The 25251-nt window shown below is 32.7% G+C and overlaps 1 protein-coding gene across 1 annotated transcript in view; it reads left to right on the plus strand.

Annotated features, from left to right (window-relative positions):
- LOC136269944 (cadherin EGF LAG seven-pass G-type receptor 1-like) overlaps positions 1 to 23786 on the plus strand; it is a 34470-nt gene extending 10684 nt beyond the window's left edge. Inside the window, exons 8-22 of the mRNA XM_066065865.1 lie at positions 3678 to 3827; positions 5878 to 6030; positions 6520 to 6740; positions 12533 to 12680; positions 13295 to 13377; positions 14337 to 14424; positions 17450 to 17575; positions 18783 to 18844; positions 19091 to 19352; positions 19486 to 19704; positions 20560 to 20648; positions 21521 to 21683; positions 21907 to 22012; positions 23346 to 23485; positions 23700 to 23786. Coding sequence (XP_065921937.1) covers positions 3678 to 3827; positions 5878 to 6030; positions 6520 to 6740; positions 12533 to 12680; positions 13295 to 13377; positions 14337 to 14424; positions 17450 to 17575; positions 18783 to 18844; positions 19091 to 19352; positions 19486 to 19704; positions 20560 to 20648; positions 21521 to 21683; positions 21907 to 22012; positions 23346 to 23485; positions 23700 to 23786 — 2097 coding nt within the window. The remainder of the gene's footprint in view (positions 1 to 3677; positions 3828 to 5877; positions 6031 to 6519; positions 6741 to 12532; positions 12681 to 13294; positions 13378 to 14336; positions 14425 to 17449; positions 17576 to 18782; positions 18845 to 19090; positions 19353 to 19485; positions 19705 to 20559; positions 20649 to 21520; positions 21684 to 21906; positions 22013 to 23345; positions 23486 to 23699) is intronic.
- The last annotated feature ends 1465 nt before the right edge of the window (positions 23787 to 25251 follow it).

Raw genomic sequence — 25251 nt, forward strand, 5'->3', positions numbered from 1 at the left:
CTATGAGGGAGGAAATCATTGCAGAAAAAATACATAATACATACTATTTTTTCCGCATTGTCATTATCTTTATACCCACATGAATCACCAAAATAACAGTTTATTGTTTATATACAAATAAATTAAAACAATGAATCAAATACATTAAAATTATCGTAAAGGCACTCAATATGCATGATATACGCAATTTTGTCACATACTATACACAGTGAATGATTACGGACTTCTGTTTTATTTGTTGGATTTCATCTTTAAAAACAGACATTAGAGAAGTAGAAAAAATAAGTAGACTGAACAGGTTAGTTTTTAATAAATTTAGTAACGTATTTTGATTTGTTCCACGAAGTCTTTTGTTTGAGATTTGCAGTCTAAAGTCTGCTGTCACCTGTCTGAGATTCCGAAAATATTTACTATGCATCTATTTAATAAGAAATTGGTAGGTTGTAGGCATAGGCTGCGGTTAAGGAGACCATCTTTGAACCTGGAGTTCTCGAATGAGATATAAATTTTAGTGCACAGTTTTCAAAGAAGCAGTTGTTGTCAGATTTGAGCTGACTAATAGAGTCCTTGTGTTTTGGGTTTGCCCTTGACAATGATTCAGGAGAAGACTCGGATTTTCAGGTGAAATTGCAGTTCAATGGCAAAAGTACCATTTGTGTGAGGGCAAATAAATCTTTGGATCATACTTCCATTACAGATGCAGGGGCTACCTAGAGAGACTTTTGTAGATGTTGAGGCAGAAGTTAGTGTTCAATCAAAAATATCTATGATCAGTTGTAGTCTTACGCTTCCTTACCTGGTGTGGTAAAAAGGTATGGTTGGGTGAGTGACTGAAGCTTTTCTGTGCTCATATACTAGTATACTAATAAGGCGCATGAATGATAAATGGCTGTCCCTAAGATTGGGAAGATTTTTGCTTGTGCCTTATTCTCAGCACCTTAATGGCATGTCTGTTTCATGCTTCTTAGAGAGATGTGACTAAAAGGGAATAAGTGTCTTAAGAGAGGCAGAACTATCGAGACTTGTATCACACCCAATGAGAGATGATGACAGCTTGATTAGTTTGGGGCAAATTGGGCCATCAATCAAGTGCTTGCTTCCATGTAGGACTTACTGAGGAATTCTGTAACTGAACTAGGCCAAGGGGAATGGTCTTTGCTTGAGAATCTGCCGTTTGAGAATACATTAGCTTGTAGCTTGACTTCAAGCTAGATTAAGATGTCCTCACGGCCGAAGTGTTTATGATCCTGTCATACTTGTGCCTCTGAACTTGATGGAGGGCCTGTATCAGTTTGTAAAAACATTTAACAAAGTCATGCTTTTGTGTCAGGTGACATTTCCAGATGAGCCTAAGTAATCAAACAAAGAGTTCACTATGAATTTCTGATATTGTGGACAAACTTAAAAGGAAAAATGAAAAATTAATAGTAGTCTAAGACATATCCTGACTTCAAAACCCTTAACCAAACCCCACTTTTTCATAAATTTTCAATTTATTTCAATGCTTTTAGCTCACTTCTTTATACCTTATCATGACCAATTTGATAATGTGCTAGACAGTATAACAGCTATGGTTTTTGTAATGATCGACGTTTTATAAATTCTGATGTTTTGTATCCAATTGCGAGCAACGATTTTTAGCACACCTGAGCTGAAAGGTCAATTGAGATTTTCTTATTATTTTTAGTCCGCCGTCCGTCGGTATTTCAATTTTTTAAAAAGATTTTCTACTTCTCACTGGGCCACTCTCATCCAAACATGGGTTAAAGAATAATTGATTGGAGGATTCAAATTTGTTAAAGTAAGGACCACGCCCTCTCTCAAAGGGGTATAGTTAAGAATTATTGTAATTTTGTTGGTATTTTTCAAAACTCATCTACTCATAAACCTTTGACCAAAAAAGCTGTAACCTGTGCGAAAGAAATTTCCAGGTAGTGTAGATTCAGGTTTGTTTAAATCGCGATCCCCCAGGTTAGGGTGATGCCGCAATGGAGAGGGCCAAATTTTACCAAGAAATATTCTCAAGAACTCATGATCAAGTGTAATAATATATGGTATAACTTATGTACAAGTTTCTGCACATATTGTTGATGGAATTGTTTGGACAATTATTGGGCCCCACAAAGGTTCAGTGTATAATTTAGTAGTATATATACGAGCAATTGTTTAAGATCCTCTTGAAATATGGGCTGCTTTATATGGCTGTGAAATCATCCTGTCACAAAAGTGGTTCGACGCTTATGGTGGAATAACACATCATCTGAAAATGACTGACCTTTGATCGAAACGACATTTCGTTTTATTAAAACATGTTACTTACTCCATAGCCAAGTGGATAAAGTGTCGGGCTTGTGATCCGTACATCCCGAGTTCGAATCTCTCAGGGGTTTTTGTTGTTACTTACTGAATTGAACTTTTTAGATTTTTATATTTTATCCCCAAACTGCAAATTTTTCGCTTATTTGACATGTGTACAGTTCATTTATAATTATATCTTTTGTAATTAAATATTTAACTGTTAATTTGAGTGACTTTTATATTTTTCCACTTTAACAGAAAATATCTGGAGAATATATAAAAATGTTTTTAAACAGGATATATTCTTCTACAATGCCAATATACTTTCTATGTGACTTTATGAAGTTGATTTTTGATGGCTATTATTGCGCAGGTGAGCGATGTGGCCCACGTGCCTTTGGTTAATTTTAATATCATATACAGTGTACTTTAAAACTGACAAAAGTATAAAAGCGAGATTTTATTATCTATGAGAGACGCTTTTCCCAAATAGAATTTGGAAAGGTATTTTTTGGTTTGCTGTCATAATATTTGAAATCTCCTCTTCAAAAGGAATGGAAAATAAACGTTGTCAATGTTTGACAGCCATAAAGTTATGAATTTCATCCTTAATGTTTTTATATTATGGCCATAATATTTGAACCTCATCTTCAACAGAAATTAAATATAATAGAAATTAAACATTTCATGACATTATATTTGAGCCCCTTCTATAATAGGAATTGAAAATTAAAGGTAAATGGTATATATCACCATAATATATCCATATTATTTTGAACACTTGTTTAATCCTTTGAGGCTCAATATTTAGTAGGGGGTTTCAAATATTATGTTATACTTTAAACATGTTTTAAATTTTCACAGTGTCAAAATATTATACGACAGCGCAACCCTTATGTAATACCTTGGTTTTGACATATTAGAAATGACATTGAAATGCATTTCTCGATATACCGTACATCTTATTTTATAATTGGATTGTATTGAACGAAATCAGTAGGTGCGCACGCCTCTCGTCTGAGTTTCCAAAACAAAGACCTTGACCTTCCCTATGACATTGGCATCACTTTGCCTTATTTTACAGAGTGTTATTAATGGCCTCAGCCATTAAAGTCTTGTTTCGAGTCATCATTTTACCATGTTACCCTTATTAGCAGTGTTTAATTAAGTGCATATAATGAGATGATTACGTGACCACAATCATTGGTAACCACGCAAAGTAGAATTAGCTAGTAAATAGTTAAACTCAATTTCAAAATTAGGTAAATGATATCAGTTAAATACTTTTTAATATCATTTCGAGATATCAAGGATTATGAAGTTTGTTTATTTTTCAGAGATTTTAAAGGACAAACATGAAAACATGAATTTTTTTATAGGGAGTCAATGCTGAATTTAAGTTTGTGCTGAAGAATTGTACATCGAACAATATTGTGATGGATGCCTTTAATATCGACATGTTAGGAAATATTCGAGTAAAGAACAGTGCCATTTTGGATAGGGAGAGAACTCGATCAATTCAATGTCAGGTAGGGAGTGCAAAATGTCAATATGGTTCACCTACATAGATACATATACATACATATTTAATGTTTTTTCAGAAATTTATTCCTACTGAAACTTTAAAAGGGACATGGTCCCATGTTTTTCATTAAATTGTACAAATTGTACTTTACCGATTATCATCTTAGTGTAAATTTGTGCCATTTTTATGGATAAATCTAGGTTGCCAAATTTAAAATACGTTCAGATAAAACAAACTAAGACGTGGCAACACAAAAAACTTCTGCACTGCTAAATACATGTAATACTAAGCATGCAGATAGAAAAATATATGGAAAACAAAATTTTTAGTAGTATATAAAACATATGTTAACAAAACATAAAGTGTGAACACTGTATGCCGCTTATAACTTGACAATTGACGGTTAATTGATTGATCATTAGAAATACTCTAATACCCTTATCAAGTACTACATATTATGTATAAGCACTAAAAATGAAAAAGTAAAATTTGAAACTTCATGACCATGCCTTGTAAGACACGTATTTGTAACATATATATGATTGCATTATGAAGTACATGTATTTTCAAATTGTATGATGATATATGTTTCATAGGAAGAGAATGCTAAGAATTTTATAATAGGAAGACGTTTTTTAAATTTTTTCTTCTTAGTATTACACTTATTCATGTAAGATCTTCTAGCTAAATATGTTGCATTAACACATTAAAACATTCTTGTAGCTGACCTCTTTTATATAGGTTAAGGCCGACATGAATTCATTAAAACGCATTATTTCCCTTTTATCTCCGACTACCGCCATATTAGTTAGCGATTTCTAGTGTCCTGCTCATCGCTAAACACCTCCTATATAAGGCCGAGAGCGTTATTCATGCTTCATCACATTTAGGTATTTCATATACCCGAACACGTTACCTTGGATGAAAAGACGTTCCGAAACGCAAACAAGACAGACTGAAATCCAGGCACATATACTTAAAAAATTCCACGATAATTGTAGACCGTTTTCCCGTGTATGTTATAACATCGCACGTGCGCAAACCACACATTGTGGCAGATCGAGCAATATCGCATGGATTTAAGAAACGGAACGTTTTCATATAAACAGATGGAAACGATGATAAGTTGTTACTTTCTTGGATTTATTATCAATTAGATACAGTGTTTGATGTAGTGCCGCCGGGGTTCTCAAAACGATTCAGCCGCTATGCACTCTGTATGAACGACACACGTGTTCGATGTGCATGCAAAGTACCGGTAAAACAGCACTATATGTGCCAAAGTATACGGGAACCTTTGAGATTCTCTTTACAAATAAATCTATTTTGAGTTTTTTTTTTATTGTTGTTTCCTTTATTCTTTATTACAAACATTTTACTACAATGTGTAGTTCTTTCATTTAGAAGTCCGCACAACCTGAATGCCTTGATCGAAAAGAAACCGACTGTAACTTTCTCAACCGGTAAATATACCCCAGTGGCAGTAGATCTAGATGAGCGATCGAAACAAATATGGCGAACAAATGCTTTTATGAATTCATGTCAGCTTTAAATTAAACATATCTTTAAATAGGAATCACAAATAGAAATATTCAATTATCAATTTAGTTTGAGACCAATTGGGAAAATTAATATCCATTTAATTACGAGGCAAAGTGTAATAGTTCGAGCGCGCACTGGTTTGCACAGTTTTTTTCATCCATCTTTTTTCAAATATCTTTTATATTGTGTTTTTTTTAAGAAAAAATTATCTGTAAGAATGAATTAAGAGTTGATTTTTTTTTAATTTTATCGCCTCAATCGGGTAAATTGCTGAAATGGTGCCTACGACAGCATCGCATTCTGGCATCGTAAATTATGTTTAGAGCCATGATTATTTCAGAAACTATTTTACTGGTATATGCTCTTCTTTGACTAATAATCTCAGTCAGGAACATGCTTTTTAAAGGTAAAGTTATAAATAAAAGCACTTCAGATGGTTTTATGATTTTTTCTCTTGTTTGAAAAGGAAAGAATAATCAAGAAAGATCGTACATGTATTCTTTGTTTCATAGGTATATGCAGTTGAAATTAACACTAAAGAAAAAAAGAACTCGAATTCAACAATAATAGCAATACAGTTGACAGATGTCAATGACAACAACCCTGAATTCAAGACCACGTCATACTTATTCCACGTTACTGACAATTCAAAAGTCATTGGAAAGGTAATGTTTCAGAATGCAAGAATGACTAAAAAAATAGAGTCAAAGCAACGCAAACAATGACCTCATCGTGCTAAGACGCGTGGCGTGCCTACAAATTATTTATTCTTTTATATCGCCGCTATCCCTACACACCCTATATATGCCGAAGACCTCTGAACAATTTAAAGTATTCCTCTCTAGAGGTCTCATCTGTTTGGAATTACATCTTACATAACAGTGTAACTCAGTCGCGAAAATATTATCAAATATTTCGTACTTTATAAAAGCCAGGAGGAAGGAAAAATCAAATATACAGCTTTATTTACAAACAGAGCATATACATAAAACAAGAAATAATTCAAATATACTACTTGTCGTCCACAAGTCGGGTGAAACGAAATCGAAAGGTTTATATATATACCCGTGGTGGTGCCTATCAATCAGTAGTGTTCAGCTAAAAATGGATACGAAGCTCATTGTTAATGCAATATTCACCTCTGTAAATTTTAGGTTCATGCTGATGATGCTGATAGTGATAAAAGAACAAATGGAAAAGTTACCTACGACATAATTCAAGGCCGAGGGAACTATACAAAATTGTTTCAGATTAATTCTTCAAGTGGAGAAATTAGTAAAAAATCGGCGGAGTGGACGAGATGTGTCCATCTTCCTAGATATGTAGATATCTATGTCGCAGCATCGGATAATCCTTCTGCCTCATCCATGAAAAGGTTGACGAGATTATTTTGAACCAACTTCTTACTCAACTGTTTTAATCCAGCGGAATTTGTTCAGTTTGTTTATACTGATCTCTTCAACTAATGTACTTTTGATTCCTTTGACATTCCGACAAATTGGTAAATAAGAATGGTTGCAAATTTTGTAATCTTTTTATTACTGTAAGAAGATTTAATATTAATGATAATTAAAAAAAGAGAGAAAAAAATATACTGTATACAGGGTTATTTTCTCCCCTGTAGTTTTTGCCCTTTTACAATTGCAAGTTTTTTTTGCCCCGTCTTGAATTCGCACTGATGCAGTGTTAACAGAGATGTTATTTGCAACATTTAATTCGCCCAGTCTTAAATTCACCCTCTGACAACGAGGGCGATGAGGCGAAAATAAAACGGGACGAATATTTCCGTGTATACAGTAGTTAAAATTTATATTGCAATTCTATACAAACATATCTTGGGCCATTTTTTTTATAGTATGTCAAATCAGTTTGTTTTTGGAGGTTTTTTGACAATTTTTTTTTTCAAATTTGAAGGAATAAATGTTTTTAACAGGGAAACTCATTCTTTGATTCCAAGGATGTTAAGGGTTTGCAGTGTTGCTAATTAACCTACCAATGTAGTTTGTAGATTAATTTTTCTGCAATGGTAGCTTATTAAACTTTAATTTGAATGAATCAAGAATTAGAATAATTGTTAATATTTATTTATCTCATACATGTGGTATTTATTACCCTAGTGATAAACCTTACTTTATCAAACGGGTTATGCTTTATCAAATACTTCCGGTCCGAACTATTTTTGACACAGTCCCTCACTTCATCGCTTCAGTTACCTATTTTCGAAGATTTCTTAGTGCTTCAACATAACTGTATCTAGTACAAAAAATTGATAAAATATTTTTATAAGAATTTGTCAAAGATCTGAATTACAATTATGAAGGAAAACACATAACTGTGAAGCATAGGCGTCGGAACCGGGGTGGGGGAATGCTTAACCAACCCCCTCCCCTATTTGTGCAAAGTTATACGAAACCGTAACCATAACCAAAGACTCTTTGTCAAAATTTATGATGATTTTAGTTCCCCACCACTTTAAATTTACTTCCGACGCCACTGTGTAGTTTAAAAAGCTGCAAATCACGTTTACTATCGAGGAGTTCATTCTGAAGATGTACGAAAGCCGAGAAGGATCATTCGAGATTCGAGATTCGAAATACGAGATTCGAAATACGAGATTCGAGATTCGAAATTCGAGATTCAATATCTAAATTAACCAATCAAATCATGGATCTGAAACCTGTATCCTAGCAACATCAAACTGTTCTAAATAAAGATCATTCGTACATGCTCTTTCCTACAAATAAATGTCTTAATAGCTCTTATATAGTGGTTATAAAATGGTTAAATTAACATTGATGAATTAACCCCACACAGTATAAACAATTAAATTAGAAATAACACTGTTGGCTTTGCGAATCTAAGTGGTTTTGTTTGCCCTGTATGTATTTCCCCCCGAACAATTTTAACCCGAAGTGAATTCGCCCCAACTGTGTAAAAATCGGCTCGCGAAGAAAGATCTGGTTAATCTAAATATTTTAGCTATGAAACGAAACTCAAAAATATAATCGACATGTCAAAATATAGGTTATGATAAAGTTTTAAACCATAGAAGATATAATGATTTACAACCTCAAAGACAAAAATCCAGATAAAAATAGTGTATTGTAGGGTATGGCAATGCCATTGTCGATATGAGAGAGAGAGAGAGAGAGAGAGAGAGAGAGAGAGAGAGAGAGAGACAGACAGACAGACAGACAGACAGACAGACAGACAGATAGACAGACAGACAGAGAGTTTTGTAGTGTCAAATTCAGTTTGATTTAGAATTTGAAATTGTTGAAATTGATTTGATTTGTTACAAGCATATATAGACAATAATTAAGCCTCTAAAACGAGAAAAGAGAGGAGGTAGCTAGGGTAGGGCAGACCAACTAGCAAGCTTTAATTTTAACGGTGTTAGCGCACCTGTGATTTACATCAACTCTCTCTCTCTCTCTCTCTCTCTCTCTCTCTCTCTCTCTCTCTCTCTCTCTCTCTCTCTTTCATCATCTAGCATTTCCTTTTCCGTGAGGGGGCTTGGGGTGTTTGTGATGTCTTACATTAGCTAGCGAAAATGATAAAAAAAACATGAAATTTTCTTTAAATTGTGTGCGCATGTTATACGACAATAATCTGTTTTCAGTATACACATTTCAAGAGGGGGGGGGGGGGCTATATAGTCCTAATTAATTTGTCAGTTATTCTGTCCCCACTTTGTTTTCTCTTCATTTTCCAGGTTTTTTTTATTTGGCTCGGCAAATTAATATAAAACTTTCTGTGTAGCTCCATAACGATGCACTGTAGATAAATTATGAGTAGTTTTACTTTTGATAAACAGGTACCTATCCGTACTTGATTTTTAATTTGACTCTTATAATCGGATTTAATATTCCAATGATTAAAGGGTAGGAAAGAGTAGACGGGACTTTTTTGCGCATATCCTACTGTACCATTCATTCAACACAGGTATTAGCACTCATCGAGTTCGACTTGCTTTCCTTTTCTTTCATCCACTGGATTTAAAGCTATTAATTTTTGAAAATATTTTGAATTTATGGCCTGATTATATATAAATTAGAGCTGCGCTGGTGCATATATTTACCCAAATGGACCAAAATATAACCAAATGAATCTAAAAGTTTTGACAAAATTAGTTTTAAACGTACGACTCTTTTTTTCAATTCTAATCGGGTATGTCCTTTAGAAAAATCTTGAACCACACACATTTTAGCAAATAAAACGACAATTGTTTCATTTTTTTATGGGGAGGGAGGTGGTGCCGGTAAAGGACATGTATTGCTTGTGGCAGTTGTGCTATACTCTCATTTGTTATAATAGGTAATACTACATATTGATATAAAATGAAAGTTTCCAATTACACTGTACATAGCTTCTATCACGCATTTTGACCCGTGCGATAGTTTAAAACAATTTTCAAAGCATTTAATGTAATTCAACCGATCATTTTTGAAATTTAATTTTCTGGATCCCCGCCTGATACGTCCGCCTTCTTGTATATTAGAATTACATGTACGTTGACCATATGTACACATTAACTTAATCGGCTATGTTATGGGACGATACCATTTTTGATCAATGTTTTTGCAGGATATGTAACAAATAACAGCCTATTTGTGGGTTTCTGCACTGATTATTTGAGATAATTTGCCGCCATCTTTTATGCATTCCACACACCACTCACAGTTTCTTTATTTGGTGTTCTGTGTGTATGGCGACAAATTGGTAAATTTGCACCACTCACCCCTTGTAGCTTCATCCTGATTACATTTTATCTGGCTAAGTGTAATATAGTATTATATTAAATACACACATCTTAGTTTGCAGTGCTTATTTACATCTTTAGAGAGTTACTTACAAAAAAAGTAAACATTTGTATGACTTATATGTAATTATTGTCAATTTTGGTGCGAGGGGGGGGGGGGGGGGTGGGAAACTACAGAGAAACTTAACTTGGCTGTGAAACATATGCTTTTATTCTTTCTTGTTGATATATCAATGAATGAATTATAACAAAATATATGTACAACAATTAATTTTGAAATATTCATGCACAATCAAATAAAGGGTTTTACTGTTCTCTGCACAAGAAATCGGCAATGTGAACAAATTGGCACCCTATCATCCCTACCTTTAATTGTAGAGAGTAGGTATCCTTCTATATTGAAAACAATTCCAAAAGTAAGACTCATAATAAGTTGTTTACAGAGGAAAAGGAAACAAAAATTGTATTTATTAATAATTCCGTATGATGTGATAATATCTCAATGATTTGTTTATAATCATAGTACTAGTGTATCACTGTATGCATACATAAAAACGATAAGTAATGCTTATATTTATTAGTGAAACAGGACAGATTATTTATATTTAGATTATTTAGATACATGTACTAATCTTCATGCGGGGATCTAGAAAGGAGGGGGTCAGGGGATCTGGACCCCCTCCTCGGGAAAATTGGAGCTTATTAAATTTACATAGTAAAATTTTTTAAAATTGGCCTAGGACTCCCTACAGAAAAAATTAGCTACGCTTATGAAGTTCTTTACCATAACCGCATTTTTACACAAAAGGGGTGAATAAACCCGGGTTTTAAACAATTACTGGTGGTGAAATACCTTAGGGTTCAAACGCATCAGGTGGAAATGCACCAGGGCAAACAAAATCACTTAGATCCGCGAAGCACACTGCATTATTACTAGTCTACTTAGATATTCTGTGTAAAAGTAAATACAAATAATTATTTAGTTAGGTAGGGAGAAGTGAACATAGCATTTATTTGTATATAAGAGCATGTATGTATGATTTTATTTAGAACATTTTGATGTCGCTAGGATACATATTTTCAGATCCTTGATTTGATTGGTTAATTTAGATATTGAATCTCGAATTTCGAATCTCGAATCTCGTATTTCGAATCTCGAATCTCGAATGATCCTTCTCGGCTTTCGTAGAAGATGCGATGAAAAAAGAACGCTTTGATTGTGTTCATTTACAAGAACTTACCGAAATAATGTTTCTCAAGACTTTTATACCGCCATCAGTAAGCATCCTTGTTCATTATTATCAATAGGCTAGTGTTTGTTTTTTAAAACATCAACAACTGTTCCTCGTTCTAGATCGAGTCAACTCAAACTAACGAGCATTCACACCTTTGTGTAACGTTGTCAACAAACTTGATTATTCAAGTCTTCTGATCAGTTTTTCTATTTAATCAGGTTATTAAGGTCTAAGAAAAATTATTTAGAGCTAAAAATATTTTTCAAGGTTTATTTCAGTGAAACGTTACATTAAAACAGTTAGATTTATCTCCGAAATGACGTACCAAACTGTATTGCGCAAGGTCACAATAACCACATAACACAACGTTGCATCATCGTTTAAATTTAATTCGGGTCATATAAGGGGCTGTCTCAAAAGCTTAATAATATAACTTAAAATTGTATCAGATAAAAAGAACATCTATAATTGTGCGATTTTATATTTGCTTTATCCAACTCGTTGAAATGAATATATTAGCTCGGCAAGCCTCGCGAATATATACACCATTTCTACTTGTTTGATAAAGCAAATATAAAATTACACAATATAGATATTCTCTATATATCTCATCAATTTCTTTGAAATACTCAAAATGAGGGAGTAAACAGTACCTTCTTAAACCTATCAATAACAGATGTCAATAAGTATCGCATCACATCGAAGAAATCAAGCTATTTTTCCATACATCTTAAGGAAACAAACTTTTTTTTGGAAATGAATACCATAATTTGATTTGTTAATAATTAGTAATTATCTGACGTAATACTGTGTAGTAAATATTATCCTTATTCGTGTCAACAATGTTAGGGTGAGACTCGGTACATTTTCTGAGCATTTGTTTAGGATCTTTGTACTTTGTTTTTTTGCACAAAATTTCAATGCTCCTGTGGTTTGATATTTTTGGTATAACAAAAAACAAACTTTCAATGCTCCTGTTTGATATTTTGGTATAAAGCTTATCATATTATATACAGGATACACGGTCTTTGTTTCATATATTATTTTCCACATTGTTTTTACTGTTTTAAATCTTTCCATATTACTCAAAGTTCGGGAGAAAATGCAATGTTAAGTCTTTTTCCTAACGTTCAATATAGATTTTATCTATTTATTATCTTCTGCTAACAGGAAATCAACTGTTCAAGTATCTGTTGATGTCAGGACAAATTTGTGTCCACCCACAATTCTTCAGTATGGAGACAACAAATCCAACCAAACAGTTCTATTTTCCTTACAAGAGGACTATAAAATTGGAAGTAATGTGGCCAGTTTTCGGGTATGTACAATACTTTCTTACAGTAAGTTGTAAAGACAAAAGGAAGGTTCATATAGTAATAACATTGAAACAGTTTTAACATTTCTTTTTGCCTGGATAAAGTTAAAACATTTTTTTTAGATAAACGTTAATAGTTCAATTACAAACGCAGAATAACGAAGTCCAAACTTTCTGTGACCTATAAAAATTTGTTGTGGTTACTTTCAATTCCTATATATTGAATACTGAACCTTTACATCGATTAACAAAGAGAATTTTTTTGATAATCCATACTTGAGATAATGTTACCATATTTATTTCGTAAGCCTTTTCTCTTTGTTGATAGAAAATACTGATATTTTAAGCGATGATATGAGCTACGAGAAGGTCGTCTATTATACGGTCTTTTTAATGACACCTACTGATTATACAAGAGATACTGAGATTGCCATTAGAGCTACGCTTCTGATCCATCTCTATATTTATACAGTATATACTGTTATTATAAGTACCTTATTTAATACATGAAAATGAGACATGAATTAATTACTAGTATATCACTATATATGGCAACTATCACAATGTAGTTATACAGTATTACACTGTTATAACCAGTACTTTACTATATAATGTAGGTAAAAGATGAAGATCCTGATCCTGATGTGACATGTAAAATCACCAAAAACGACATGTTTAGCTTGCAAAAGAAGGAAAACGGGTATATATAAATAAATATATATATATTAGTGTTATGTATGTAATGAAATGTTATAATACATGTATATGGTTTTACTTATATACAAGCATTTTGACATATTGCTAATTCTTTGAAATTGTTTAGACTTTGGCCCCTGGACAATTCTTGGCCTCACAAGGCGTTCAGAGTTTGATTTAGGTTTATATCCCATAAATAAAAATATGTTAAACATCTTTTGAGAACTGCAATCTTCAGTGTGATATGATCATAAAAAACGTTGTCCATATAGTTTTACTATGACTCTTCTTAGCTGATTTTGTCATACCTTTTGTTCCTCATGTGGCCCATAAGCCTTTTGTTAAAACTATAAGGATTTCATTGAAAACCATTTAAAAAAAACATTTTTGTACAACACATCTGAAAATCTAACCTCAAAGACATAGAATTTCATTTTTCAAAACAACTGATATTTTTGCATGTATATAAGAATAATACATACCTTTTTCAGTATTACACCCTGTATCAGGTCGATACATCAATATCAGCCAGAGGGCCAAGGGCCCGTCGTTGATTTTAGTCAAGGGTTGTTTGAGTTTTGCCAGCCACAATTTGATTGAAAATTTTACATTTTTATCATGCAGAAGTCATTCAACTAACCTTGCAAAATTTTTCAACATGATCATTTCGTTTTGATTCTGGAGTGCAAAATTCCTATATTGATACCTGACATGCTAATGGAGGAAGGGGCGTTTCAAAGGAAAAATCTTGGAATTCCATGCTACTGATTTAAGTTTATTTAGTTTATTTATTTATGAACGGCATATATTCAAACAAAATCTGATGCGAGGATATCTAGGGACGTAGTATAGCTATCACTTATAATAAACAAGATTTGAAAGCCAGCGTTTCTCACGTGTAATTGTTTTAATTTTCTTCTTATAAGACTAACAAAACAGTTCACTTTCATATGTATATTTTAGAATTTGGTTAATTCAACTAATTAAACCATTGGACAGAGAGCAGAAAGAACACTACGATCTGACTGTGATTGCCAGTGATACAAAACATGTAAGTATACAGTGCAATCAAACTCATATTCCTACCTGAGAATTGCTAATCTAGACGAAACACTTAACATAAAACACATATCAGATGTCAAATAGCCAATGCATGAATCAGACAATACAGATATAGCAAATATGAACAAGACATGTACATAAGAAATAATAGTAAATACTGTTTATAAAGATATCAAGTTAACTCATACCCGAAAGTTATCCTCACAACACAATGGTTAACAAATAACCATAAAAAGAGTTACCAGTTAACTCGCATTCTGTCAGATATGTTTAGATAACTTTTTTGGCTAATTTATTTTAAAATAAAGCTCAACGCATCTAATAATTAGGCACCGTCACACATGTACATGTAATGCATTTGACTTTGCTTCCCCGATTGCACACTTGAAATTAGTGGTCGACGTGAACTATTCCTTTCGTGGTCTTTAATGTTGTAATTCAATGTTTTATGTGCATATTTTGTGTTTTAAAATCACCTAAATCACTCAAGTGACCTATTGCTATTGGTCTGTTAGAAACTAAATTGCAAATTTTATAGACTAGGAAGCCCTCTACCAAAATTATGAGTTACCTGTCAAGCCAAGGTAGGGGTTCTGACTCAAGGAAAGGGCCAAAATGGTCATATAGTGTCATGCATTTATGTTAAAACATCGTTTTCTTTACTTCTGCAGATGCTGAATGAAATTGAGCGTATTAAGAAAAAATATACATATTTTATCTTCCCTTGCTTGTTCGTATTTAGTAATTAGGCATTAAAAATATTGTAACTAAGAAGTTGTATAATTAATACAGTTATACAAGTATGTAAATTATTCAAAACAAAACAGCTACATCAGTTTTTTTGATTTTTCTTAATAAAATAAACTTGTTAATAGTAAAGCACTAATTGGGTTGCCAATAAAACTAATAAGCGGTATATGTAAAGTAATTTTGTTATAAATACCAGATGGTGATGTATTATTTTTTTGGTTGGTAATTGAAAAGCTGGGATATTTGAAAGGATACCAATGGTCTTTATATAATTTTTTCATTGCACAATTTTCTTTCTGGCCCCTGGGGATAGAAGGTGAAAGGTTGTTTAAAAAAAAAATGTTTATTAGGCATCTTGTTTTATAAACCTATCTTGAAAGCTAACAAATATGGGAAAAATATTTCCTATCAGAGTCTTGCACCTTTTTAATATCAGGTAATGTACTCTATGATTATCTTAAAGTTCTTTGCCAAAAAAGGTTTCATAGTCCCTTTTGAAAGGTATCAGGGGGATAAGTGATCGTTATTATGATATTTTTTTTACTCCAGAATGAAACTTAACGAAATGCATATATGAGATTCCTCGACAAGTCTGTGTATGGGTTATGGTATTCAGATGACCGTTGAGGTCTGTTGGTCTCTTGATAGATAATGCAATAACATGTGTATTTGATGTCATTTTTCTCCTGGTTTGGAAACTTTTTTAAGTTTTACAATGTCATCGTGACTGAGTAACACAGCGAGGTAAAATGTACATCATAAGATGAGCCCCCTAGAGCGAAATACAATAATTCAGATTGCTTTTAGGTATGCTCTTTTATAAGAATTGTAGGGATACCAACGATGGAAGAGAAATATAACGGACGTCTATTAGGGACAATGTTCAGCTAAAACTTCATATATGTAATTTTACTTTTTGTAAACAAATAAAATATAATCTTACCATATCTAAACCAGTATGCTAATAAACCACTTGTTAGATGGCATTTGTTTTTTTTGTGTGAAATTGTTTATGTGTGTATTTTTGATATACATTAAAAATAATTTTAAAAGCTTCTTGTTGACATGAACCAGAATCATCAAATAAAGGGACTGGACACTTAAATGATGCGCGTACTCAAACACACACTTTAATTCAATTATTTTTAAATAAATAGTTTGGTCTCCCTAAAAAAGAATGGCTGATTGTCATTGAAAATCTATAGATGCGTACCATTGTACTGTGATAAAATTTAAAAAAAAACTCAATGTATTAGCTAAAAATTAATGTTTTCAAAAAATCTGTAATTTTGAAGCAATATGAGCTGCAATTTTCATGTTGAATTTGTTTTTTTTTTACAAAAATGTTATTTTTTACTTAAATTACAAAACTTATCATGGTGTTTATATTTCTGTAAGCCATATTATGTGGAAAAAGCCGTCAAGAAGCCTTAGTTGGAGCAAAATTGAATTATTGTCGTCCTGTTCAAAAATTGTTTTGCACTATATTCCTTATAAGAGAAATCTTTCCGTTGACAAAAACAAATGATGTTTTCAAATCTTATTTATTATAAAAGTTTAAGTTACATGCAGACTTATTGTACTTACAGATTTTTGCAGTAAAATAAATTTCTAAAAAATACAGCTCATACTGCTTTAATAACCGAGTGTATATTGAAAATAAGAACTTAAACAACATTTTGGACAGTAAACCGTCTAATGAAGACCACTCATCATGCATGGATACGTGGAGCATATTAGACGTAGGACCCAGGAATTTGGGTGAAAATTTATACATTGCCCATCACATAACTGTACAAAATAACAATTAAATTCATCGAATAAGGTACATTATTTCTTACCCAACAAATATATACCTTATACAATAGTATATTGTTTGATAATAACAACTGCTCTGCGTTTTGTCAAATGTTGCAAGAAAATTAATTTTCCCCTAATATTTTGATATGGGCAATATGTGTATCAAGTCAATTTTAAAAGGAATATTTCCGCCCTTACAAAAGTTTGCACCATACAGTACTCATCACATATAGGTAATAGACAAAATAAATTGTCATATAAATAATGAGGCATGGTATTTCACCTTAACTTCACTCATAGGCATACAAACTGTAAGTCTTAAAAGATTAATTTGGAGCAGAATATAATTAAGGTATAAAATCGATTGTTTACACTATTTATAAGAATATATTCATATGACTAATCTATTAATGTAATCTATTACACATATACAGTGTAAAAAGTGCGATTTCTATGATGTACAGGAGACATGGGTGAGGTTTAATATTACAATTGAGGACATTAATGACAACGCTCCCGTCTTTACACAGTCCAACTACAGTCTGAGTGTTAATGAGGAGACAACAAAACCAAACATCACAACAGTACAGGTAAGACTTCTAAACACATCGGTGTAATTAGGCATGACCATGCAACATGTCGTGTCTTGAGATAAAATTACAGTAATGAAATACTATCTTTATTAGTCCCCTACCGGTTTTCACCGGAGGGGACTATAGCTTTCCTCTGCGTCCGTCAGTCCGTCTGTCCGTCCGTCTGTCTGTCTGTCCCATTTCAGTTTTCCACACTTTTTTCTTTATGCGTTTGAGGAATAATATGAAATTTGCTGAACAGCTTCAAAATGTCAAACTACAGATCAAGTTTACACTTTTGTAGCGTCTGGTTGACATATTTTAGAGAAAATTAATTTTTTATATTCCAATTTTTTAATGTTCGGGTTCGATATTCTGCATAGCAGTGCATTGTTTCCACAATTTCCACAAACCGGTAGGGGACGTGTATTGCTTATGCAATACTTGAGATAAATTTACAGTAATGAAATACTATCTTTATTAGTCCCCTACCGGTTTTCACCGGAGGGGACTATAGCTTTCCTCTGCGTCCGTCATTCCGTCTGTCCGTCCGTCTGTCCGTCTGTCCGTCCGTCTGTCTGTCCCATTTCAGTTTTCCAAACTTTTTTTCTTTATGCGTTTGAGGAATAATATGAAATTTGCTGAACAGCTTCAAAATGTCAAACTACAGATCAAGTTTACACTTTTGTAGCGTCTGGTTGACATATTTTAGAGAACATTTACTTTTTATATTCCAATTTTTTAATGATATTCTGCATAGCAGTGCATTGTGTCCACAATTTCCACAAACCGGTAGGGGACGTGTATTGCTTATGCAATACTCTCATAATGCTTGTTTGTTTTGATACTGACATGAGAAAAGATTTATCATTATTTGAAATCAAATGTCTCTGTTTAACTTTTTATGTGAAACAATGTCGCATATTTTACATGTTTTTTACTCCATACAATTTTCTAAAACTGTACATAGTCACGTCTGTACCCCTTTTATTTTGGCGTTGCTGTCATACATATTTGAATTAATTATTTATTTCTCTTGTCCAATTAACTAAATAGAAAAACACTAGATTTTCTGAAATGTTTTTTATGTGCTTATTCGTGTAAAAATGATTTGGGGCAAACATGCATGGTTTTCAGATTTAAAAGAAATCACTTGATATTATTACAATCGCTTGACATTGGAAGCTGTATCTCTTAAGCGTAATTATTATGCTATCTATTTCAGGCTAAAGATTCAGACTCTGGGAAAAACGCTATGATTAAGTACAAATTAATTCTATCCAAATGGTGAGTACTTAACATCTCGCAAATCTATTTTATTGATCTACTTTCTTCTGATAAAATGTTAATGGCAATCAAGAGTATTGACTTAAAAATTACAAAGGAATTTATTTATTGATAGCGGCACCTGAAAACGTTATGCAAAATTCATGTGCAGCCTTGCACGCTCCTTGTTCTCAAGTCTGTCAGAGCTATCATTCCGCCTCACATTGAGTAAAGTTTAAAAAAACTCCAAATTGTGTCTTTTTTTAGGAGCTCATACTTTAATATAGATCCAAACAGTGGAAATCTTCATCTAATTAAGAAGATATACCGTGAGACTATGGGATCCTCGGGGATTCTTGAGCTGACAGTGGTTGCTGAAGATGGAGGCACACCCCCTTGTTACAGTACAGCTCTCATCAAAATCACGATCAACGACATCAATGATAATGTTCCAGAATTCTGTAATAATGGTCAGACTCTGGAGTTAACGTTCAATGAATTGGATACAAATAAAACCTATACAGCAAAGGTTAAAATTAATATTTTAAAGGATTCACTTCAGTAGAAATAAACATAAAATTTATGTGCGTAAAGTCGTCTACCGATTCAATATGATCAGTGCGTGAAATTTTATTTACTTTGTCATTACATTTTTGTTGCAGGCTATTGACAAGGATGCAGATGATCAAGATGAAATTTTGTTCGAGCTTGTTAACGAGACTTCTTCATTTAGCATAACTAAACAAGGTGTATTGTCCGTGAAGAAGACACCCCTTACGAAAACTGACACTGGATTCCTGATGATAATGGCTTACAATAGTAGAAGTTACTCAAACAGCTCATTGTCAAGCAAAACCCAGAAAATCTCAGTCAAAGTACAGGTATATAACTTAAAAATCCCACAAAGTATTGCTGAACACTGTACATCTCAGTTGAAGTTAAGGTATTTATCTCAGACAGTGCATCACTAATAAATTGAACACTTTACATCAAAATTTAAGTTTACATATTTATCTTATATTGTACAACTTTTAAATGAAACATTTTACATCTTAGTCAAAGTTCAGTTATTATTTCAAGGAGTACAGCTTTACCAATGAACAATGTACATCTAAGTCAAAGTTCAGTTGTTACACCAGCCTTTTGAGTGCAATGCACAGTATACTCAGTAACTGTGTGAACTGTTTAGTTCAGCTGAGTTTAACGATGTGTATACAGTGCAAATCGCACAGTGATGAACGCTGTCCATCTTCATCAAAGTTCAGATTTTTAAACAAATAATAAAAAATCCTTAAGCTTAAAATTACGAATTTAACTAATATTTAAGATCAAATGACATTTTTGTTTAAAAAAGTGATTTGATCTACGCATGAAATAAAACAATGAAGCAGAAGTTAATCCAGATACTCAAATATACGGGTTGAAAATTATGTTTTGATAAGGAAGTCAATTCAAATTTTTATTGATTGATTTATTTATTTATAGTTTTTTGTTTTACAATCATGATAATGAACTGGATCAATCAGAACAATATTTTACTCAAAGCATTGATGCCTTAAAAAGAAGTCAAATGTTTACAGTTGAATTAAGTTTACACCGAGTAACTGAGTCAGAAATTTAAAGTCAATGATCAAGATATTATAGTTGAGTACTGGGATGCTCATTGACATTCTTTGTTGGTTTTTTTCATAACTATTATTCAGTAATTTTGTAAGTTTTTTTCTTCACAATTACAGGATATAAATAACAACATTCCGAAGTTCACTCAAAATGGATACAGCATTTCAATTAAAGAGAACACACCTGTTGGATCAATGATTTTAAAGTAAGACATATCTTGCACTCGTCTCAAATTGTTCATATTAGAAAGAGTCCAGTGCATAAAAAGAGCTTTATAATCTGTTACATAAGAAGTGAACGTATTATAAGGCCGTATATTGATAGCGGGTTTTAATTATTTCTCAGGACCAGAGTCGGATAATTATTGTTCTTCGTTTATTTTAGCATTGATAAAGATCAATAATAGAACACAATTAATTACAACACCGATGACACACTAATTACAGCACTAACGAAGTTTCAATTTTAAAGGAACAACAACACATTAGTTAGAATCAAACACATTCCTTTGACATTTGCATTTCTTAAAGCACCATTGAAGTTAGGAGTAATTTAAAACAGCATCTGAATGAATCACAGAACAATACCAGTATCAATGATGCTTGGATCAATAACAATACTCATGACACATTGACCAATGATAGCACAGCACCGATAAAATTAGATCATTTACAGCACAAATAAAACGATCGATTACAGCACCAATGATGCGAAGATAAAGCACCAATGACACATACCGGTAGATTAATAACAACACAGCCCGGCACCAATGAAATTACGAACGATTACAGCACGGAGATTCAAATATAGCGCTATGCAGCGACACAACTATCTTTTCTTACACAGCAAATGTTTTAACAGAAACTATTTACAATAACCAAAGTCAAGTAATGAAATTAAGAGGAGTAACTTTTAAGATGACAAAATCAAGTTATCTCACGAGTTTCCTCACAACTCAAAATAATAACGAGAACAACTTATACCTTTATCAAGCTATTCTGAAATTTAATTCATAAGAGATATTTCAAAGCTTTATCAACCTCAGCCACACAGTTCTTATGTTACTTCTTTACACAGTGTGACAGCAACAGATGCTGATTGGTCCGAGGAGTATGGATCTCTGTATTACTGGATTACAAATGGTAACACAGACCGTCATTTCTTCATCGATCAACTCAGTGGTAGCGTGTATTTGGCTGATAATGTTGATTATGAGACACGGACGAATTATACCCTCACTGTAAGTAAAGAATTAAGTCTCCGTCACCTTTAGTTTCAAGAAAAAGAGCATTTATATCCATTATACTTCACCAAATAGTTTAGATCAGTCTTCATTATTCTGGGCATTCTGTGTGATGAATTTATAACTGTTTTAGAGTTTGTATTACTCTTCCACAGTGAATGTGATATGTTTGAAAATATCACCTTTCATAATTAAGATCATGAAAGATACTTGTTTCCAGATAACAGCATCAGATTATAAAGACAGAAAATTATCCCATCACTCAGCGTACGCAACACTCAACATTACAGTTGAGGATGTAAATGATGAATCCCCTAAATTTGCAGGTAATTATTTACAAAGTATCTATGTACTTAGCCTTACATATTAGTCCAGTCACCGACCTGGGTGATAATCTTCATTTACCAATGTCTAATTAAATGATTGTAAATGGTAGTGTAATTTATTTCTGATACACGAATGCTAGTAAAAAAACTCTTACAGTCGGACTTAATTTTATGTGTTAGACAGTAGTAATATCAGAGATATTATATTGGTAATCATATGATTTTCAAACAGTTTCAAACCAACGACTCACAGTTTACTAGTTAGGTGACAATAAACACAATTGGGCGAAGTTGGTCAGATAGTCTAACCATTTAAAAGTTATTTGATGATATGTTTTACTTTTTGACATCATATATACAAGCTGTGAAAAAGATTTATTATATAAGCTTTTATATTGAAAGTTAAATGTGTATATCAATATCTTGATACACTTTTTAGAGTCTGAAATGGAAAATTAAATTTTATTCAGGTGACCATAAATCATATGAAGTCAGTGTCTTTAATTAACACCCTGAGATATTTATATAGCCAAAAATTGACATCTTAGAGAATTTTATTAATATTGTAACTTTTAGTGAAAACAAAATTTAGCTGTTGCATTTATTTATGTGAAAGTGCATGGGTTTAACATAAATTCAAAAATTTAAATTATACTCCCGTATCAAGATAGCAACACGGGCTGTACTTCAGTCATATTGGTCCGGGCTTACTATTTTTTTTTCATTTCGGCTGGAAAGTATAAGATTTTGACTTGTTTAGCATATTTCTGGTTACTTGACATTTTACTTTATAACATAAGTAGTAGTAATAGTGTTGGTAGTATATGTAGTATATAAATTTTGATACTAATGTTAAAAAAGGACATAAAAGACAAGAAAATAGAACTATTTGTTTTTAAATTTCGATTCCCTTGACAACAGTTGGTTTCTAGACACTTTACATTAATTCACTTCTTTTCTTTCTAATAAAACTACTGTTAATCTAAATATTAATGTGTAAATTTTATAGAATAATCTATTTTTGAAAATTTGCTCCAAATAAATTTCATTGTTTCAACATTTTATGATATTGAACTGTAGATTTCGAGTGTTGATTTAATAATTCAGAGGTCTGTCGTAGTAACTTCAGTTAAGGACAAAAAGTGTTGGATAATGAAAATTACAGGAATTCAGATATGTTTACTCAATTCTCTGCAGATGTAATGTTATGTTTTTATAAAAGAATTTAATTAGTAAATGTTATGTAGATTGCTTATTAGACAACCAAAAGCAGTTGCACACAAAGAGTGTATTTAACAAAATGCATCATAAATGAATTTAATTTTTTTCCTAGACAACTGTTTACAAATATGTAAAGTTAAAGAAAACACGACTGGAAGTTTTCACTGCAAAGTAAACGCTACAGATCATGACAGATCTGAAAAATTCCGCCATGTGACTTATCAAATTGTACCTAGTTCAGGTTCATCGCAGGTAACTATCCTCATATATTTATATTCAAACATTTAATCAATAGCTGTTTGTAACATGATCATTGTACACTTGTAAGAACTTTTTATGAAATCACAATGAGTTGCGCAAAAAAACCGTATAAAACAATGTCAAGTTTTATTACCTAAAGCCTAACTTGAACTGTTTTGTCATTGTTTTGCCATGCTATTATTGTATACTTTTTATTCTTTCCAAGTTAACATTAGTGTACAGAGTACAGCCTTTCATAGCTCTGCAGTCCTTCACTGGTATTTTGATTTGTCCGTTTATAACAAAGCATTGACAATGTAAACGTTTGTTTGGGAATGATTGCTTTTAAAAATGAATCATATGAACATAACTTTTACATTTTTATACCCGCACTTTCTAAAGAAAGTTCGGGTATATTGTTGTTACTCTGTTCCGTCCGTCCGTCCGTCTGTCCGTCCGTCCGTCCGTCCGTCCGTCTGTCACGTTTTACTTTCTCAAACTGCTCTTACATCTTATAAACCAGCAAACTCAACTCTTGGAGTTTGATTTGGGGTATCATGTTGTTTTGTAAAAAGGTTTCAAAAATTCTCTGGTAGTCCTGGGGGTCAAATAATTGATAAAAAATGACGTTTTTTCACAAAAAACCTTCTTCCTCGAACTCCTCCTACATTTTCAATAGTAAACAAATCATCTCTTGGAATATGTTTTATGGTATCCTATAGATGCGCAATAAGGTTTCGGAATTTTCAATTTTGTCCTGGGGGTCAATTAATTGCTAAAAAATGACGTTTTTTTTACAAAAAAAACTGGTTTCAAAAACGTCATTTTCTTTTTGCAGTAGCCAAATGATCTTCTAGAATATGATTGGGGGTGTCATATTGAAGTGTGATCAGGTTCCAGAATTTTTTTTTTATTAAGGGGATCAGTGGGCAACAAAAAATGACGTTTTTTTTTCAAAAAAAGTATGGTTCCCAGAACTCCTCTTACAACTTTTGGGGCAGCTACGTCATCTCTTGGAATATAATTGGGGCTGTCCTATAGATGTGCAATAAGATTTTAAAAATCTAAATTTCATCCAGGGAGTCAAATAGTAGCAGACAATTGACGTTTATCACTAAAAAAAACCCATAGATCCCAGAACTCCTCTTATGATTTAATGGATAGACACATCATATCTTGGGATATGATAGGAACTGTTCTATAAATGTGCAGTAAGGTTTTAAAAATTAAAATTTCATCCAGGGAGTCAAAAAGTAGCAGAAAATTGACATTTATCACTTCAAAAAACCATAGATCCTAGAACTCCTTTTATGATTCAATGGATATACACATCATATCTTGGGATATGATAGAAACTGTTCCATAGATGTGCGTTACGGTTTTGAAAAATTAAATTTAACCCTGAGCCCATTTCCTACCGGTACATACATTTTGATGCCCTTTAAGGATCAAGAATATATATGGTTAAGGGGTAGGGATCTCAACCGTTTTCGAGATATTCGTGCACTTCCTGTTCAAGGGGGGGTCATGACCACCCCTGGGGTCCATGACCTACATACCGTTTGATGCCCCTTGACACAAGGAACAAGAATATATATGGTTTAAGGGTGGGGATCTCAACTGTTTTGAAGATATTAAGGGACTTGCTGTTTGAGTGGGTCAGGACCACCCACAGGCCCATGACCTACATAACATTTGATGCCCCTTGACATCAGAAACATGAATATATATGGTTTAGGGGTCATGATTATAACAGTTTCTGAGATATATGGTAATTT

The sequence above is a fragment of the Magallana gigas genome, chromosome 7, assembly GCF_963853765.1.
Source record: "Magallana gigas chromosome 7, xbMagGiga1.1, whole genome shotgun sequence".
NCBI lineage: Eukaryota > Metazoa > Mollusca > Bivalvia > Ostreida > Ostreidae > Magallana > Magallana gigas.